Below are 14,448 nucleotides of genomic sequence, written 5' to 3'. Positions count from 1 at the left end.
TAGCTCCACATTTATAATAGCAGATTTAATTGGAGTCCTGAAAGGCACTGGTCTTGTTCTTACAGTAAGTCTACTGTAAGAAATTATCTGCCTGATTGAAAGCTGCAAATCGTAATTCAGAGAACAGGGACAGAATAATGTGCTGTTGCTAAGCTACTGGCATTTTTATGACCCACTCTTTATTTACTTCACCAAACTAGAGCAAATGAAACTGTATTTTAAGAATCTGTGTTTGAAAACTCAAACTGTCTAATTCAACATTCTGGTGACCCTACCTAAAAATAAGCTGGGAAGCTTTTCACATGTGCATCTTCAGTTTGAATATGACTTTTAACATACAGACTGTGATGCTGTTAGCATCAAATATATTTCCCTTTTTGGTTCTGTGACTTGTAATGGTGATTTGGCTTTATTTTGAAGAATAACATTGTCATTTGTTTTCTGTCTTGGCAGCCTCCGAAAGTAAAATGCTTGACAAGAATCTGGCATCCAAACATCACAGAGACGGGAGAAATCTGCTTAAGGTAGCAGCAGCATTCTTTTTTTATCCTGAAGGTCTTTCTGTGTGGTGAAATGTTGTATGTAATTTTCAAGTCACTATTACTATTGTCAATGGTTTCTAGAAATCAGGCCACAATGTGACCCTTAAGAACACAGAAATATATGGAAAGTGTTGTTCATGCTGTGCAATAGGTGCTGTGTAGAACCTGACTCTTCAAATTCAGACGTAACTTTTAGCCTTGTTTAGGTTAAAAGCATAACATCCAATCTGGACTCAAATTGGGCTCTCTTTCTCCCCTCTCCCTTTCTCCCATCTCCTCATAGGTGAACAATTTTCAGGCCCTTTGAAGGCTGAAGGTTTTGCTCAGTTAATTCCTATATGTGTTTAGTGCTTGGAAACTGTATTTCAAGAAGGAAAAAATGTCCATTTAACTTTACAGTAACTGTTGTATATTTATTTATTTTCATGTGTAATATCTGCTGAAAGACAGGTGCTGGTTATAGGAAAACGTAGTTGGGGGAATGTAAGGCAGGGTATGAAGCCCAAAAGCTCTCCTTTGCCAAAGGGGCGCAGCTACACTACTGGCAGGTTTTTCCTGATAGTAAATGTTTCTTCTACAAAATCAGTTCCAGAAACTTTGTGATTTCAGTGTTTCATCTTGTGTTCCCAGTGGTTAAAATGGCTATAAGCTGAACATAAACAGAAGTGAGAAGCGGGGCTGTCATTTCTCAAGTTAGCCACACATGAAAGAAATACTAAATGAAGCATAAGCAATGGAAATAATTAAGATTGAAAGCTGTTCTGAAAATCCAAAACAGTTGTCACCACATGTAGCAAAGCAGTGCTTAAAAATACGTGTTTTGTGTCCTTTAGATTTGAAATCATTTTCTTGCTGCATGCTGCACCCTGGTGCAAGCAAAGCTTTCACAGGGTAGCCTTTCTCCCTTGGTAGGGTGGTGCTGGAAACTTGGTCAGTGGAGGGAACCTGGATGCTGTTAGTCAAAAAGCTGAAGTAAAGGCCAGGAATAGATGAAGTGTTTAGTAGCAGTGAACAGGACTTACTGGACACCAAAAGATAGGTAAAAGTTTAAGGTCTGACTATAGCGCTGTATCTTGTGAGATTAAACGATGCCTCCTCGCACTCTTGAGGATGTTTCAGTGTGTCTATTCTTCAAATGATTTTAATTATGTCAGACAAATGTAGTGTTGGAACATCATAATTCTGGTTAATGAAGTGAAGTCATTTCTTTGGCGGCTGCGCTGAAATGTCAGCTTTATTTGATTGTCAGATACTTAAGCACATTAAACCTTTGAAATGTCTTACCATTTAGATGGGAAATCTAAAATAGCCCAGACTGCTCTATGCCTGTTATAATGGAGAGTGCGATCTATATATAGTACCTGCAATCAGCTTCTATCGGAGTCTTCAAATAGAAATACCTTTGGGTACTTTCTGAAGCAGAAGTAATTCCTTATCAGTATTTTTCCAGCTGTTTTCTTCTGAGCATACCTTGCACTATGGTGTGTAACCATTCCTAATTAAAACACAGTAAATGATTAAACTTGAGTCAAGCATAATAGATTGGGGCACAAAAAGCATTCTTCCTGTGCCTTATGAATTGCAGTCACTCAGATTGGATCTGGACCATACTTGTGGATGTTGCTTGGAAACACCAAGATATCTAGAAAGAACATGGCTTACTGCATACACCAGTTCACCCTTATCCTAATGATAAGACTTCTAATACATATCCCTGACTTTATTTTACTTCTGTTGATGTGATTTCCCTTTCTTTGTTGTTGGTTTTTTTATTCCTTGCCCACATAAAGCTTAACCACTCTGAAGTTTTGCTGCTTTGTAGCTGTGTTTCTGCCCTATGGTGAGAACACAAAATGTGGTTTCTCTAGGCACCCTGTGCTGGGGAAAGGCTTTGGTTAGGGGCAAAATGATTGTTCCCGATCTGTAGGAAGAAAGAGGGTGCTGCTCTTAGAATGGGCTATATCAGCAAATCAGAAATACGAGGCAGAGCTACGCTTATCTGTCTGCATTGCTTTCCTGCTGGAGTTCTGTGGGGAATGAGTTTCTCCTCTCTAAACCTGGCTGCTGAGCATCCCCAGCTGGAGATTTGCATAGGGAAAGAGGCTTTTGGGAGCTGCAGGGGTGTTAATGAGGTTTGGCTGGTGTTCTCAGGAGCTTGGAGCTCTGTCACTTGATACTTGCATGCTTTTTTTTTGGTCTCTGTTCACTTATTCTTAGCTCTTAAGCTCACTGTGGGCTGTATGGAAAGGTAAAGGGAAGTACTGCAGCAAAATTGTAAGGAAAAAAAGAAAGCTTATGAAGTCCATTATTTCCTCTAAACCTGAAAACCTTGGCTCTTCCTTGTTCAGCGTCATTTTTTGCTTGCATTTTAGTAACATGAACAAAAATAAAAGCCCAAACGTGTTTTGTTTTTAATGTTTTTGTAATTACTTTTGAGTTGTATTGATGGTACTGAAACGCTTTGTCTTTTCAAAGGCACTGAAATGGGATTAGCAGCGTGGTTAAGATGGGATACTGTATCCGTTACATTCATTGTCTTCCTAAACTTGAAGGAAACATGGAGTAGTATTTAAAAATATCAAAACAACCCTGCAAAATGAATAAATTCAGAGTATTTCACTTTAGCCCTATTGTGTTAGCAGTAGAAGCTATTGCTGCTAAGTTCTTGCGCTTTGTTATTTGCTGTGTGAGTTTTCAGTCTTAGATTGCCTCTTAGCAGAGGAAGGAAGTCAGTTGTGAAATGATGCTTACAGGAGTTTCCCAGACTCTGACTCAGATTATTAACTTTGCTTTCATGCACATGGGTAAGACTTCTGCTTTTCTCACTTGTGGTGTTTCTTATGCACTAGTCTCCAAAGCTTTTACTCCTCATTTACAATGATGTCTTTACTTAAGAGCTCTGGGAGCGTCCAACTAACTGAATATACCTTTACTCTTTCATCTTGTAAATGGGTCAACAGTTTCAGTGGCCTTATTACATAGCACAATATGCAGGTCAGGTAAAATTCATATGTGTGCACATAGGAAAGACCAGAGCTACTTCATTTTCCTGTTCCTGATTTTAAGAAGCTGCAACCTTTGTACAGAAGAGAGGATGGTAATAATCCTCTCTGATAAATAGATATCCCTCCAAAAAATATCCTGTTAGAGGGATCAAGATATGCCAGATGTGGTGGGAGGCAGGATGTGCTGCAAGGCCTGCCTGCTCACCAAAGATGAGCATGTCCTGAAGTGGAGCACATGTGTGCGTGTGTCTGTGCGTTCAGGGGTAAATAAGGGCTCAGTGTTGGGACTGTCATGAGGACTGCTGTCAAACTTAATATACTTAAAATAATTTGATTTTTGACAAAGTTGGGCTGTGTGGAGAATGTAATTCTAGGACATCACACCGACTTCTGTGCTTTTAAGAGTCCTTATGCTAGGTAAATTGCAAGGGGGATGTAATACTCTCATGGCAATTTCTTCCAAAGTTGTTAAAGCTTTCTGAGAAGACTTCTGACCAAGTTTCTCTAACTAGAAGTTACACTGTATAATATGTTTGTCTTTTTTTCAGTTTATTGAGAGAACATTCAATTGATGGCACTGGCTGGGCTCCAACTAGAACATTAAAGGTACTATTTCCTTTTAGATACATACAACAAACTAGATAATCTTTTAAAATACTTCTACAGACTTGCCAAGAGTCAAATAAATGCAGTTTGCTCTAGGAACAACTGTTGTGTTTTTTTTGTCTTTCAACAAGTTGGTGGCAATTTTGAAACAATTACTGTGCTTACAGAATATAGAAATGTTGTCTGTTTTTAGTGTGGCTGCTTTGAGTGATAACAAGTTTAGTGGGATGATACAATGACAGTGACCCTGAGAAACCACTTTCAGTAAGGGTGGTCTGATTTCTTGGTGGTCTTTTTACCCAGGCAACAAATACAAGAGCATGCTGTGAGCAGGACTAACAGTAATCCATAACCCTTTCAGTTTCCCTTGTGTTGACAGTTCTGACGAGTCAGCAGGCTGTCTTAAGAACATTTTTTCCTTGGAAGGCTAAAGGGCACAACGCATTTGGGAGAAACGCCACGTGGAACGTAGAATTAGACTGTAGTTACAGCTCTGCCTTGAATTGTGTTTTATCCCCAGTGTTTGAACTGGTGAGAAACACATCCACACTTCAGTACTGCATGAGCAGGGTGCTCCTGCCTGTCTCAGTAATTCCAGCAGGGAAATAACTGCCTCTGACCTGTAAGCTTGCCTCGAAGTCACATCACCCGAGTCACCACAATGTAAGTAGAATTTGCCCCTTATGAAGCTGATGGCAGTTTTGCTACCGTGATTGCAGAATGGCATCTGAGGTCAATCCCACAACAGCTGGCAGCGTTAAAAAATTCAGAGCCTTAGTTCTTGGATGAGATATGTATCCTTTGTGACAGTCTCCCCGAGAGTGCCTCAGTGCAGTGAGTGCTCTCATCTTGATACAGAAAACACTCCGTTGTCCGTTTGCTGCTCCATGACCTCGCTGTCAGAAGAGTCTCGCAGAGCACTGAGTAATAATCTCTCCAGCTTTTACCAGGAAACGTGCCAGAATTTGTTCCTGAAGAGCATTAGCTAGGTCAGTAATGGGTGAGCATGTCAGACGTTGGTTTCTTTTCAAAAGTCAGATATAGAAAGAATTTTAGTCTAACACTGGCTTTGTTTTTTATACCCATGAATGAGATCTATGTCTTCATTCTTTCAGTCTCTACAATCTCCTTATGAGCTGTCTGATTTCCTGGAAGGTGGAACCAGTGCGTGTTGTTTTGTGTTTTTTGAATACTCTTGGCTTATTTCTTGTCAGTAAGCGTGCTTTATTTTCTTTCTTACATTTCTGTTTTCAGATGAGCTTAAGTTGGGGCACTGGGTCATTCAACACACTACTTCTGTTCTTGTTCCTCTGTTTCATTCCCAGAGCAAGTTTTTGGACTACAAATGTTTAAGCATAAGACAATTAGAAAATTACTATACCAGTATTACAACTTGACAAGAATGCACGTACATTCTTATCTCTTCTACTAGCTTTATTTATGGTATCTTAGGAAGATTAAAATAGTGTTTCATGTTAAGGCTGTAAGTAGGAATAATCAGTGACACTGTATTTAACTTCCTATCCTCAGTAAGGTTAGGAAGATTTTTTTATTATAAAGTATTATAAAGTAAATATAAGTATTAATTTTCTTTTTCCGCTCTGTTCTTGCATCAGCTTACTGATTGCATGTGATTAATTTCATAGAGGAGACATCCTAGTATCTCTGTTGCCAGAAGAGTCAAATTAATGAGCTTTATGAAGCAATTTTGGGTTCTTTTACCTTCTGTAAATTAAAATCTAATTTACAGGGGTTTCACTGCTCCCCATGGGCACTGAAGCACCAGAGATTTCACAGCTTAAAACTTGCGAGGTTTGTCTGACTTCAGATTTTGTTTTCAGAGGGTCATAGAATCATAGCATGGCCTGGGTTGAAAAGGACCACAATGATCATCTGGTTCCAACCCCACAGCCATATGCAAGGCCGCCAACCACCATACCAGGCTGCCCAGAGCCACATCCAGCCTGGCCTTGAATGCCTGCAGGGATGGGGCATCCACAGCCTCCTTGGCAACCTGTGCCAGTGCATCACCACCCTCTGGGTGTCCATTTTAACCATGCAGTTTCAGCATTACCTCACTTGTTCTGCCATGGCTTTGTGTGGTTTTGCAATACCATCACAGGAAGAAACGTGCTGATTGCACTGTTCCTCTAGTAGCTTCACAGAAGTCAAGCAGAAATAGTCATTTGGGGATGCCAGGAAGCTGCAAACCCCATTCCCAGAGCAGTGCTATTAGTCTGCTTAGCGTCCAAGCGCTCAGATTCCAGACTACATACAATCCTCAGATAGAACATACAGAATTGTGCAGATTTATCTACAAACAAGTTATTATTCAGTAGATATTAATCATCCTGTGGTAGGTACACATTCACTATAGTCCAGAACATTATGTGGACTGATGTGATGTTGTGAAGGAGCAGTGCCCAGCTTTGTCAAGTACTCTAAAACACTGATGCAGTGTTTTGTTGGAGAATGCAAGAGATATATTGGATTTTGATGACAAATTATGTCAGGTGTCATCAACGCAGCAATTCTGCATGCATTAATAAAGCTGTGTAAGATTAGATTTAAAAGAAAATAATAATTAATATTAGATTTAAAAGAAAAACAACCCAGCCTCAAAAGCCACATGCACAAACCAAGCCAGCTTTGCCTTAGGTTGTTGCTGCATCCATCTGTATAATATACTCTTAACCTTTTAGGAGGCTTTGGAAGTTTTAGGTTGTCTCATCTTCCATATCCTTGTGGTGGCAGCAGAGCTCTTACATGAAAAATCCTGCAAAATAAGTTACTGTGACCTTTTAAATACTTAAATTATCTAATTGTCAGTGACTTGAAGTGTAAAAATTAGCTGAAAAATTAGTGTTCTGGAAGCGCATATAATCCATAAGGGATGGAATAAGAGGCTCCCGATGAGTTTTATGTTCTGGCATTTTGCTTTACTTGCTGCCATCTCATTCACAGTTGAATTTTGTAGGGGTTACCAAGCATTGAGCATGGTGCTGCCTTGCAGTTCTTCCTGTTACGGGGTGTGTTTCCACAGACCATTGGGAACTGCAGCCTGTGTGCTACTGAAGGCACTGACGTGTGTGCTCTTCCTAAAGTCCTGTGTTAGATGGAGCAAGCTGGGTTTTAACCCTGAAAGAGATCGTGGGTAATGTTTTAAAAGAATCTCTGTATTTTTTTTTATCACCATTGATGCAATTGCAAATATTTCCTTTATTCATAGAAAGACTCATGAATTCTTAAATAATGATCAGATAGCTTGTTCCACAGGCTGTAGAGTATAAAAAGAGATGCAGTACTCCTAGACTGGTATTTCAGTGCAGTCATTCATTACTTTATGAGTTAGCAGCAGGCGCTGCTTTGCTTACCTTTATGTCTCCATGCTGTGAGATTTTGCATGGTTTTACTGCATTCTTTCCTCTCTAAAACAAAGCAAATCCTCCTCTCTCAGACATTTATGAAGTTGAGGGCTGCAGAAGTTAACTTCGTTTCAGTTTTGAACTCACAATGCTGCAGCAGCTCCTGCTGCTCCTCAGCACACACCTCCTGGTGCCTGGCACACCACGACCCAGCTGCCCTGTTAAGCCAGGCCTCCCTCGTGCTCATCAGCTTTGTCTGAAATGCTTGTTTTGACTTTGCTGTAAAATTATCACGGGTGATTGAGTTGGGAAAAAAAAAATCTACATATTGTGATTGCCTAATTGGTTCTAAAAGTCAAGCTGTTTCTTCTGCAATTATCTCCAACAAACTATAACTGGAAATTGGTCAGTGACTGATTTATGAACCATAAAAATAATCAAGGCACCGCTGTGCAAGTCTGACTCTGCAGGGCAGAGCATGGTAAAGTTAAAAGCGGTATTCTAAAATGTCTGATGAATGTCCACAAGGAGAATTTGGGCAGGTTCCCTGTTCAGATGGAGCTACAGTGGGTTTCAGATAACTGGAGGGCCATTTTCTGTGGCATTTTCTTGTTTACTGCTCAAATTTTTACACTTTTTGGTTCTTACCGTGCTTTTAAGTGTTGCTTTTGTCATGTTTTATTTCTGTCAGTAGGCACAGAACAAGAGTGGGAATCCTCAAGTTTTCCTCAATCTATAGCTGTGCAAACAGCTTCTTATAGCAACCTGTAGGAAAATGGTATTGTATCGAGGAATTCATTTCTGATACCTTCAGATAGATGATTATGACATATCTGCTTGTCTTGATGTAATCTACAAGGTATTCAGGGCTTCCAGAATCATTTTCAATCAGCTGTCATTAATTGAAGTTTATTCATAAGAGGCTTGCTTATTTAATTAGCTTTTATGAGTAAATGGGAAAATATCTCCTGTTTATTGTATTGATTTTGCTTTTGTCCACAGGCAGTAAAGATACTTTGTTTTAAGTTATGCAAATGACAACCTATAATCTCGGGGAGAAACAAATAAGAGGGACTTCACTTAATATTCCCATTTATCAGCATTTAAGCGTGAAGCTGTGTAGCTCTTAAAAGCTTCGGTGTGAGCACAAAACCTCCATTCATTGTCTTAATGAAAATGGGTGGTCTGCTGTCAGGATTTTATGTAATTAGTGTAGAGGAATATTTTCAGCAGACAATAACTGTCAGTGCCTTCAAGGTGAAGGGAAGAAGAGTAAGCCTGTATGTTCTGTGCCATTCTAATTTAATTCTTGTAGCTGATGGTAACTCTTTCTCAGCCAGCATTATGGTAATGCTGGTTGATGTAATGGCAGTAGAATCACTCCTGATTTGAGTTCCACTTTTGATTTATTCATATCCCAGCTTGTAATGTCTGCCAGCTGTGTGCAGAAATCTCCAAACACATGCTTGGAGAGGCTGCATTTCTAGATGGAATGTGTTTATCCCCCATTCTAGCACAGCCAGTAGCTGATTTCCTTTGTACCAGAACTTCTCTGCGTCCTCAATCAGCACTCTGAAAGTAGGGGTTCTGCTCCATGATTTAGTCTGATCCAACCACCGCCAGGTCCATCAGTGCCATACAGCACAGACCCCATGCTGCTCTGCCAGGGACACCTCAGGGTTGCCTTGCTGTGTAGGACCAAGCTGTTCCTGGCAGCTCTGCAGGAGTGCTGTGGGGCTGATTAGCACCTGGGACTGGGGAAGCCTGGCACAGGTTCACTGAAAACCAAATTGCTTGGGAGATTTTGCTCTTAGGGTGGCTTTCAGAGCATCTTGGATGATAACAATTGAGGTAGGTAACTGTAGCTATTCCAGAAAGGCACGACTTGCCACAAGGTGCCTTTCATTGGTTCTTGTCTCCCTCTCTGTAGGAAATCAGCTGAAGGGAAGAGCGATGTGAATTGCTGGTTTTTCAGTACCTTTGCTCCCTAAAGTGCTTAAAATGCCCATTGTTGCTGCACTTGCTTCTTCCTATTTCTTCTCCACCGCTAAGAATCGAATAAGCTGCAGACAAAAACTCTGCCCTACGAGCCACTGAATACGATCTCCGTGTAGATCTGACATTATTACTGTTTTCCCACAATAATCTTTAGGAAGTTTTTCTGCAAGGGGTGCATTGTGTTGTATTTTGACTTTATAAATCTGCTCATTGGGATTTATTTTCTCTCTGTACCTGCCAAAAACAGCAACAAAACACAAATCAGTGTCCTCCGATAACCTTTGCTTCATAAAGGATTTGCAGCAATTTCTTTCTCTGCCTTAAATGGCTGTGGCAAAGCTAAATCTCTGCTTTAAACACAGTTGCTGTTGTCACTGGCATGTGATGGACATTGTAAGTCTAATTAAACCATGCTTGTTTTCCCCAAATTGTTGATTTCTGAATACGCAATTTGTGTTGACTTTATTTAGTTGAGTAGACTGGTCTCCGGAGGGCGATTGCTCCAATGTTCCTAATCACTGTAGCGTAGTTCATTAAGAACTATTGGAGAGTTCCCCTGGGAACAATTTACAAAGCATTATCTGCTTGCTCCAAGGTAAGGCTGGGGACAAATGTCAACGAGTCAGGAATAAAAGTGGGGGGTTTCAGTGAAGTGCTCCTGCATGCTTGGCAATTCACAGCTGTCTTCGTCTAGGAGAGGAACAGACCATAATTGTTCCTATTTTCTTCCCTCCAGTATATTTGGGCACAGAAGAAATCATTTTCCAGCCTTCCTTGTGTTTTTTGGGTTTGGTTTTTTTTTTGTGTTTGCTAACTGGAGCGGCTCATGCCATTTAAATTACCCAGAGCCCTCTAAGTGAGCTGCTGCTGTTATGTTTGGGTGGGAAGCATGAGCTGGGACTGCAGGCACGTGAGAACTAAGGTGGCCTTTGGGATGGAATGAAGAATACCACCTGACTGTGGGTGAAAGCGGTGTTTCAGCTGATACAGGAATTTAGCAAGATATTCAGCAGTGTCATATGCAGGGTTATAGAGGAGCAGGACAGGGAGAGGCAGTGTTAAACAAGAGGAGGCTCAGGGGTGGTGTTATCACTCTCTGCAGCTCCCTGAAAGGAGGTTGTGCAAGTTGGCCTTTTCTCCCAGGTAACTGATAGGACAAGAGGGAAGGGCCCTAAGTTGTACCTAGGGAAACTTCAGGTTGGATATTAGGAAACATTTATTCTCTGAAGGACTGGAAAGTTACTGTAGCGGGTTGCCCAGGGAGGCGATGAAGTCACCATCCTTGGAGTTGCTCAAGAAGAGCATAGATGTGGTGCTGGGGGATGTGGCTTAGTGGGGATGGGCTGGGGTTGGACTAGGTGATTTTTCCATCTTTAATGATTCTGTGATTCTTCGCTTACTGAAAAACCTGCTTCTTCCCTAAGCAGTCTTCTCTCAAATATACAGTTTGTAGAATCATAGAGTCATTAAGGTTGAAAAATATCTCTAAAATCATCTAGTCAGACTGTCAGCCCATCCTCACCATGCCCACTGCCTGCGCCCCTCCGTGCCACATCTAGCCAATCTAGCACATTGAATGCCTCCAGGGATGCTGATTCCACAGAGAAGTGTCTACTGTCTCTGGAATTAGAGCGTGCCATGTTTTTTTAACCGTGTAGGATGGCAATAACATTTCTACAGTCAGTTAAAGAGCAGTGATTCACAGGGAAGAATCCAGAATGTTTGTGGAGGCACCCCGAAGGGGCAGAAAAGTTCTATAAACACTAAGGAGGATGGGTGTAGGATGCTTGGTTCTCTAGCCTGCAGTGAAGAGAGGAGGATGCTGCACTTAGAACTGAGAGAAGGAGGATGGAGCTGGAAGACCAGACCATCTTGGGCAGGTCTGCAGGCAGGAGAGAGCAGCTCCCAGCTTTCAGCACACTGTTTGCAGGTGTGCCCCTTCCCAAATGGTGATGTCCAAAGCTTGCCATGGTCTTGCGTTGGACTTACTACTTGATTGTTTAAAAACTCTCGTCAGACATCTGCTGGTATGGATGACTGCTGCTTCTTTTGTTGATCTGAACAGATTTAAGTGTTTGCACATAAGAATGGTTTAACATCAAGCTTTAATTTGTCTGTTAGATCAGAAACTCTCCTTGAATCTCTGAGGAAGTTACTTTTGATTGGAAGTTCATTCGCTGCTTTTGTCTGGCTTGTTATCCCTGCTTAAATTAGTGTAGTAAATATACTTCGCTTGCTGGGGGAAAACCGTCATTTACAATTTACATGTTGACTCTCTCTTCAAAAGAACTGCTGTGTGGATGGGTTTTTTTTCAGACATTCGAAAGAACAGCTGAACACTTGTCTCTGACATGGTCTCAATGGCATCGCTTTTGTAAAGAGCTTGTGAGAACTGCCACTTGTGCATACTTGGTGACTAACTGAATTAGGACCTCCTACAAACACAAGGCTTTGAGAGTCCCTTGGCTGGGGAGAGGCTATTCCAAAGGCTGTACTTCGGGTTTTTGCCTCTTTGCTCTTGACCTTCCAATGCTGCTGCAGGGCAGATTTTAATTCCCTCATTTGGTGTGCTGTGAATAAACCTGTGGGAAGGGATTTCAAGCAGCTTTTCGCTCCAATTCAGCTCAAAAATGCCCAAGAATGAAAAGGGCCAAGGGTCTAAGTCTGGTCTGCCAAGTTTCTTACACTGAAATCACCATGCTGTGAGAAGGAGCATATTTCCTTCATTATACCCCCTTCCACCTGTACACAGGATTTAACCATGTGTTGCTTTGCCACGGAGATTAACCCTTGCTCTGTGATTTGAGTATGATAGTTTAATCCTCCAAGTTAACCTAGTAGTGGAGTATTTAAAACCCACCACCCCATAACCACAACGTTGAGCACATGCAAGAAAAAAAGACAGAAAGAAGCATTATTCCAGAAACATTTGAATGTTGTACTGAGGGATGTGATTTAGTGGTAAATACTGGTGATTGGCAGGTGGTTGGACTTGGATGATCTCGGAGGTCTTTTCTAACCTTGGTGATTCTATCATTGTAAAGGCAGTGCTCTTGCCTAGCTATTCTCAATATGAGCATGCAGATTCCTATGCTTGGTTCACCATTTAAAGATACTTTTTCTGAAGTGGCAAAGTTTGGGGAGCGAGGAACATGTTACAGAAGTGGAGCAAAATAAAGGTGTGGATCTTTAATATTTTAAAGGCAATGTCTGCCCTACTTGGATCATAGAATGGCTTGAGTTGTAGGGGACCTCAAAGATCATCTAGTTCCAGCCCTCCTGCTGTGTGATGATCATTAAAATTCTCCATGTAGAGTTAACTTTCTGCTTTCGGAGTATTTAAGCTGGAAGTTTAGTAATGTTTGTAGCCAAGGATAATGCTTTGGTACATTAAGAGAAAACAGAAGCTTAGCTTTTTTGAACTGTTAAATCTGTCAGCATCCATTGTTTGGTAGCTTGCAAATCCTTTCAGTTAGTCAGGGGAACATTGAGCATTCAGGCACGTTGCTCATCTGCATGCAGCAAGCAGCTCTGCTGAAGTCAGTAGAGCAAAGTGATTATTTTTGCAGTACAACAGTGTCAAGTTCCTCAAATATTAAGTACTTGCTTCACTGCCTCTCAGCTGTTCCATCCCACTTCCCTGTCTTAATATCCTCGATTTAAATCTCAGCTAGCCTCAAGCTCATTACAAACAGCATTGTCCTCTACTAGTAATTTAGTATTGTTTCTTGTGGAGCCATGCAAGGGTATAAAATGAATCCAGCACATCATAAAACTTGAATAGGTGGAAACAGGTCAGAAATAATATAAAGATTTTCACACCATTTGTTGAGTAATAATAATAATCTTTGTACGCTTTTTGGTCTCTAGAACAGCCATAAAAATGCACAGCACTCTGAAAAGCTACAGCCTTACAGAGGTTTCTTTCTTATTTTGTTGGGAGGCTTTGGATAGAATTCTCTGCAAAGCCAGCTTGAATTAAATAACAAGTCAAGGATTCCAGAGTGTTTCAGCAATGGAGAATTAGGAAGCAATTAAGGTAAACTTAAAAATATGGGGTTTATTGAATGACTATTTGAACTAAGCTGTGAGGCCTTCAGGTGGTAGCATTTAAGTTCCTGTTCCTCTCCTTGGGCAGAGAAAGCAACAGGAATAAGGAAAATCTGAATTTGTGTTTCAATATTCAGTGTTTGGATTTTTGGAGTCTTTGAAATTTCAGGCATCCATGAAATGTGGAAGGTTTTCAATGATTTTGATTGAAATTAGTAAAGCTTAACTCTTAATCTTGGTTTGATTTCCAGTAAGCTAATGGGGGCTAGTCAGAACATCTGAAGTGCATGCCTAACTGACTCTGCTTTTCCCTTGCAGGATGTTGTCTGGGGATTAAACTCGTTATTTACTGTAAGTAAATGAATCCTTTGCATATCCACGTTCTTTCCATCTGCCTTGTGTGGTTTCAACCTCACCTACTGTTACCTCTTGAGTTCTTTGTCCCTTTGGCCTCAGTAGATGTTGTACAAGTATAAAATCAGTTTGTGCTTTTGTTAACTGCGGGGTATGTACAGCTGATCTCTAATGACCATGTTTTCATAGATAGTTTTTACTTTTGGTTGCAGCCTGTTATGGGGTACTTTGATAATGAGTTATCTAATTATCTAAGAGTCCTGCTGGTCAATTTGAAGGATAAGAAGGAAAAGTATAGACAGTGGGAGCCTCATGCAAGGACTTTGCTATGGTCTTATACCACATATTTATCTCTGAATTGGAGAAGTATGGATTTGAAGGATGAACCTCCCATACAGATGGAGCTTGGGACTGGCTGCAGTCACCTCACTTTCACAGCAGCTAAAGGCTTCATTTGTTTAGATGGCTGTTTTAGTCGATTGATTTACAAGATTGGAGAGCAAAGAGTAATTGTGCTTCAGTTAGTTT

The 14,448-nt window shown here is 40.8% G+C and overlaps 1 protein-coding gene across 16 annotated transcripts in view; it reads left to right on the top strand.

Annotated features, from left to right (window-relative positions):
* UBE2F (ubiquitin conjugating enzyme E2 F (putative)) overlaps nucleotides 1-14,448 on the top strand; it is a 60,776-nt gene that overhangs the window by 25,069 nt on the left and 21,259 nt on the right. For 9 of the 16 annotated variants that reach the window (XR_014948370.1, XR_014948369.1, XM_085553479.1 and 6 more), the window contains 3 exons: nucleotides 454-524; nucleotides 4,096-4,153; nucleotides 13,885-13,917. Coding sequence is in view for 10 of the 16 variants with exons in the window: in XM_085553479.1 (XP_085409605.1) it covers nucleotides 454-524; nucleotides 4,096-4,153; nucleotides 13,885-13,917 (162 nt within the window). In the remaining 6 variants the exon portion in view is untranslated. Of the gene's footprint in view, nucleotides 1-453; nucleotides 525-4,095; nucleotides 4,154-4,673; nucleotides 4,817-13,884; nucleotides 13,918-14,448 lie in introns of all 16 variants that reach the window. The other 7 variants (XR_014948368.1, XR_014948367.1, XM_085553482.1 and 4 more) reach the window with 2 other exon arrangements.

Source organism: Coturnix japonica, chromosome 7, assembly GCF_054131305.1.
Source record: "Coturnix japonica strain WE chromosome 7, WE-NBRP24, whole genome shotgun sequence".
NCBI classification, from domain to species: Eukaryota; Metazoa; Chordata; class Aves; order Galliformes; family Phasianidae; genus Coturnix; species Coturnix japonica.
This window is presented reverse-complemented; position numbering and strand designations above follow the sequence as displayed.